Here is a 6,070-nt window from a genome sequence, read left to right as displayed (position 1 = left end):
GCTGCCCAGAGCACTAGAACTCTGGCTGGATGCAGGCTCTCTCCCTCCCCCCTCTTCCCCTATACCTAGGGACCCCCGCACACATGCGGACAAAATACCTTTTTGTTTTTCAAGACAGAGTTTCTCTGTATAGCCCTGCTGACTGTCCTGAAACTCACTCTGTAGACCAGGCTGGCCTGGAACTCAGAAATCTGCCTGCCTCTGCCTCCCAAGTGCTGGGATTAAAGGTGTTCGACACCACTGCCCAGCTTTTTTTTTTTTTTTTTTTTGGCAAAAACACCTATGCAAATAAAATAATAAAACTAAGTTTCATGGATTGAAGATGTAGTTCAACTGGCAGAATTCTTGCTTACCATGTAGAGTGAAAACATGCCTAATCCCAACACTCCAGAGGTCATCATGGTCGTCCTCAGCTATATAATGAGTTCCATATTAGCCTGGGCTACATGAGACCCTGACTCAAAAAAATAATAATAGTTTTTTGAAAATACCCAAACAACGCAAACTTACTGGACTATTGCATACATAAAATTCTCCCTTGCCCTAAGCTTCACATTTAGTAGGGTTGGCAAACCTGACTTCTAGAGGTCACACACAATACAAAGTCATCTGTGTGCACCATCTACATATCCCCCAATTAGCACTGAATCAAGGCTCTGACTTCCCTCATCACTGACCCATTTAAGGAAGAGTGGCTCTTGTGTGAAAGAAAAACATTAAAAAAAAGAACAAATGGGGAAAATATACATCACTATGTGTTCACCAGTATTCAGTATCAATAGGTGTTACTCGGGGTTGTCAGTTTCATGAAAAATACAAAGAATGCTCTCACCAACTGCAAGGTAACAGCTTCAAGAAGAAAGAACAATATTTTATTTTCTTACAAATAAACATATCACAAAAATTTGACTGGGAATGTATATGTACTTTTAAGCAGAAGAAATAAAACAAAGTAGTTTTTGGACCTATAGACTGTATTTACTATCCCATGGATCCTATTTTACACATAGTAGGTATGAAAACACCTATCAACTGAACCAAAGATATGCTGTCTGTAAGATGTGTCTGCAAAATGTATAATACCGTAGTAGTAAAGTACAATGTTCAAATATGTAGTTTTGTCTGTCAGATTTTAAAAGCCTTTAAAAATATAATATGTATAAGCTTGCCCTGAGGGAAAAGAAGATGGAATAGCGATTATAAAATCCTTACATATTTTCCACAATAGCATTTGAAACTAGAAAAGAGCAAATGGTCATGGGAAAACTCAAGATACACATGACCCGATGGAGAAGATGCACCTCTTCTTTACGCTTCTTATATTGTATTACAAAATGGATGACACATACAGGCTTTGATCTTCAGAAACTTCAGAAAACTTCAAGTTAGAAGCCAAAATGTCATCAGAAAAAGAAAAGCCAGTATAAAATTTGCTACTGTAAGGCCACTGTTTAAAGTTCTTTCATGTACAGACACTAAATAATTCTGACACCTGTTCTTATAACACAAAGCTTTCAACATATAAATGTTTACATGTAACTTAATTAAATTCTCTCAGTGAAACCATGCTGAAAGATGCATCAACAAAGTGCCCCTCAAATGCTTCTGCTGAGAGTTTTTGCAAAAGAGCTTGTAGTTAAATACAACTTTTGAAATTGAATACTATAAAAAAGTTGCAGCATTCCACTACTGAAAAATAAAGATATTTTATCAAGAAAGTTACAGTATTAGTGTCTTAGTGTCAATTCCAATTCCTGACAAAAATGAGATGCTCAGTTAAGTCTTCATATAGGGTTGGCTCCACTTGCAACAATTCCTGGTTGTTTGTCCTTGGCAATACTGGGTATTCCTATCAAGAGAAAACAAAAGAAATATGGGTTTCCACAGAAGAGTCAGTTTTCAACATCTGAGCTAAAGTTTGGGCCATCGTGCAGTTCTCAAATTAATCTGCTAACTTGCACCTCACAATTCACACAAAGCTAATGTTTAACCCTGAAGATATCATTTAAACAGAGCATATCAAAACAGCCAAAAAGCAGTAAATAGGTAGGACAAGAAAACCCACTAGAGGGCACTGGTATTATTAGCACATGGAAAAAGCGGCATTGTGCTCCTTAGGAGATTTTTCAGGGAAAGAAAGCACTCTGGCCTCAAACCTTGCCTCTCCAGTCCCCAGCCTGACACAACAGAGATACCTGTGTACAAGCTAGCATATTATTCTTTCCATCACATCCATGACTTCTTATTCAAAAACTATATCAACTCTTGTAATGACTGATAATTGCAAAGAAAGCTTCTGAAAAACTTTCCTCACTTTCAAATGGTTGTCAACATAAAGACATAAGGTATCAATAAATATGAGAAAAAACTCACAAGAACAGAAAGATTATGATAAAAGTAAAAGATGTGGGTTTTATATTGTGGTATGGTGCAAAACCACTAAATTACCAACTACAAACTTGATATCAAACTATACAAATATTAAAACTAAAAAATAGTAGAATGGCATGTATTTCAGAGACACTGAAAATAAAAATTTATGCAAATATATCCTTACCTTTTAACTAGGCTCTTACATTAAAACTGAAAGAAATGCAAAAGTGTATTTATTTTTAGCATTAATATTATATTTTTTTAATTGTTTAATTCCAAATAAAAACAATGCTGGAAGAAAAATCTTATTTCTTCTATCTTGCTTAACAAACACATGCACATACATTTTCAACATCATTTATCTAAAACTGGTACATGAAAAAAACTGGTAGGTGGCACTGTATTTTATTAATTGCACAATATAAAACCATATAAGTGTATCTTCAAATAACATGTCACCAACACATTGGTGAAGTGAAAAGAAATTCTAAGTACAATAATTAAAAAATTCTACTTAAAGTCTTCTAGAAGCATGCAATTTTTGAATTACTTTCATCTTGACATAGTTTATCATCTCTCTAACTCTTCCACTAATTTGAAAGATATTTTTAAGTGTAATACTGAACTATGTTTTATCTATGGTTTTTTTTGTTTTTGTTTTTCAAAACAGGGTTTTCTCTGGGAAGACCTGACTGTCCTGGAACTAATTCATAGACCAGGTTGGCCTCGTACTCAGAGATCTCTCTGCCTCTGTTTCCCCAATTCTACTGGGATTGAAGGCATGTGTGCCACCACTGCCCACCTTATCTAGGTTTTCTTAACAACACAGGATCACTACAAATGCTATCATGCTAGTCTTATTATGTCTCATCTTAATTCCCTGGGACCCTGCTACCCACTGCTATCCAAGTGGCTGTCCTAAAACTCTACCTTCCCTTTCTCTACACAAAGCCAAGTGTTAGGATTGAATCTATTTATCTTTTTAAAATGTTTTGAGAGGCCAGGTGTGGTAGCACACACTTTTAATTCCAGCACTTGGGAGGCAGAGGCAGGCGAATTTCTGAGTTCGAGGCCAGCCTGGTCTACAGAGTGAGTTCCAGGACAGTTAGGGCTACACAGAGAAACCCTGTCTCGAAAAAAAACAAAAAAAAAGTTTTGAGATTATAGTGACATCATCTATCCCTTCTCTTTTTCTCTTTTCTCATTTTCTCCCATCTCCCCTTCCAAGCTCTCCCTTTTACTTTTACCACATTCCATCAAAGTCATGAGCTTCCTTTAGTTACACAGCACCTTAGATCACTAGAACACACTACCAGTGGAGACAGGATCTTATTCAGTACTGGTTACAAGTCACCCTGCCAAGCTTCCAGGGATTCTCACATCTCCCCTATCTTGGTAGATGCTAGGATTGCAGATGCACACTGCTTTTTCTCAATTTATGGAGACTGTGGGACTGAAACACAGGTATGCACTTAACACACTTGCTGAGCCATCTGTACTGGATCCTTGAATCTATTATTTTGTTTTACCTGGGGGAGGCCCCCACAGCATGAAGCACTCTGAATTATGAATGATGGTGTCAAGAAAGTGAACAAAGAATGAGGCATGTTGACCTTTAATCCTAGTACTCTGGAGGCACAGCCACGTGGATCTGTGTGAATTCAAGGCAAGCCTGACCTACATAGACTAGCCAAGTACCATGTAGTACTTGTCTCAAGGCAAATAAAAAATTGGTTTTGTCAGGTCATGATGGCACATTCCTTTAATCCTAACACTGGGGAAGCAGAGGCAAGCAGATCAATCTCTGGTGAGTTTCAGACCAGTATCATCTACATAGTGAGTTCCATGCTAGCCTGGTTTATATATTTAGATAGCCACACACTTTGTCTGTCTGTCTGTCTGTCTCTCTCTCCTGTGTATATCAATCTCTGTCTCTCTCTCTAAAGAGGGAGCTGGATCCTCTAGAACTAGTTACAGGTAGTTCTTAGACACCACGTGGATGCTGAACACAAACCCAGGGTCTCTGTAAGAGCAGCACATGCTTTTAACCTTTGAGCAATCTTTCCAGTCCCACTAGTATATCTTCTAACTGAAAATTAGTTATATATGAAAGAAACTCAGTGTACATGTCATGATCCTAATACTTGGGTAGTTGAGGTTGGATGGTCATGAACTCAAGGCCAAACTGAACTATATGGTAGAATATTGCCTCAAAAAAATTGAAAGTAAACAAACAAACAAACAAAAACAAAAACCAAAAACAGAGAAGCCAGAGTCTCCAGGTCACAAATGATGTTGCACATGTAACATTTCCTTTTTATGTTGGTATGCTGCAACTCAGGCTTGGCAGGCACTTAGTAAATTCTTGCTGATTAATCTGATCTTGGTTTTTTCTCTTTGTGCTGCATGACTTTGAAACTTTCTTGCAATCTCCAAGGCCACAAATCCCAGTGTCTAATTTCTTTCCATATACTATTTATGCCTTTTCTAGTTATGGTCAGTTTTAATAGGCACATAGCATATGGGGACTGAAGGACTACTGAAGGATGGATGGTTATAAGGAACTTTGTGCCTTCCTGACCAAATGCATAACTGCTTATGGGTTTTCAGTGGCTATCATCTTACCACTTTTTTTATTTCTTGAAATTAAAATATAATTGCCATCTTTCCCCCCTCTTGACCCTGACTGTATTTACTAGGTCTGGGTCCTATTTTGACAAATAATTAGATCATAAAAAGTTTTGTTTTTTTTTGGGGGGGGGGCAGGTTCTTACTCTATATCCCTGATCCTCCTAGAATTTACCATATATATATCCCCAAGCTTGCCTTGAATACATGGCCTTTCATATTAGCCTGAGATTACACACCTGAGCCACCATGGCAGCTTGTCCATCAAGCTTTCTAAAAACTTCCTGTGAGAAGCAGAAGCTGTTAATGGGAGATACTTCTGAGTACTAGGACATTAAAAACAAGACCTTTTTAGGACATTAAAAACAAGACCTTTTCCAGGAAGTAATGAACATATGTCCCTCATCTTCCAGTCGAAATACAAAATTCAAGAATAAAGAAACTCATTATAAGTGAAGACAGTATTAATTCCCCAGCTAAGGAATAGGATCCTGGATCAGATTAAGTTGTTCTCAGATCATTTTCTCTTTGGTCCAAGATGGCCTGATTCCAGGATCTTCTCTGAAAGAAACCCTCTTTAGTCAGATTTATTTCCACTACTGGGCTTTTGTTCCTTTGTGGGAATTTCTTAAGTCCCCACCCTTGTCTCATCCAATCAGGTCCCTGCTATTATTTAAAGTGACCCAACTCACAAAGTGCATCTTGTTCAGTCCAATTTGAGGAGAGAACGGACCTAACTTTGATTCATATTGTGTGTGTATGTGTGTCTGTGCATGGATGTCTAAGAAAATGTAAGAGCCCAGAAACCCAAATGGTACTCCAACTCTGGGCCCTTCTGCTCCTCCTTGAAGAAGAAACATACTATGGGGAAAAAAAGGAGTCCATTCAAGAAAAGTGGCAGCAAAACTGAATTTCTAGCCAAAGAAGAGCGAAACTAGATATGTATCTATCTCTCACCCTTTACAAAACTCAGTTCAGAACAGATCAAAGACCTACATTTATAACCTGAAATACTGAAAGCTTTTGAAGAAAACTCAGGGGCTACCATTCAGGATATTGGAGTAGATAA

The 6,070-nt window shown here is 37.7% G+C and overlaps 1 protein-coding gene across 5 annotated transcripts in view; it reads right to left on the bottom strand.

Moving 5' to 3' along the window:
* Window positions 1-851: 851 nt before the first annotated feature.
* Window positions 852-6,070, bottom strand: part of Bclaf3 (BCLAF1 and THRAP3 family member 3) — a 52,479-nt gene continuing 47,260 nt past the window's right edge. For 3 of the 5 annotated variants that reach the window (XM_021187977.2, XM_029534462.1, XM_029534461.1), the window contains one exon: window positions 852-1,849. In XM_021187977.2, coding sequence (XP_021043636.1) covers window positions 1,742-1,849 — 108 coding nt within the window. In that variant the 3' untranslated portion in view covers window positions 852-1,741. Of the gene's footprint in view, window positions 1,850-2,557; window positions 2,584-6,070 lie in introns of all 5 variants that reach the window. The other 2 variants (XM_029534463.1, XM_029534464.1) reach the window with 1 other exon arrangement.

The sequence above is a fragment of the Mus pahari genome, chromosome X (assembly GCF_900095145.1).
Source record: "Mus pahari chromosome X, PAHARI_EIJ_v1.1, whole genome shotgun sequence".
In the NCBI taxonomy this organism is placed as follows: Eukaryota; Metazoa; Chordata; class Mammalia; order Rodentia; family Muridae; genus Mus; species Mus pahari.
Note: the sequence above shows the minus strand (reverse complement) of the source record. Positions and strands in the feature narration are given on the sequence as shown.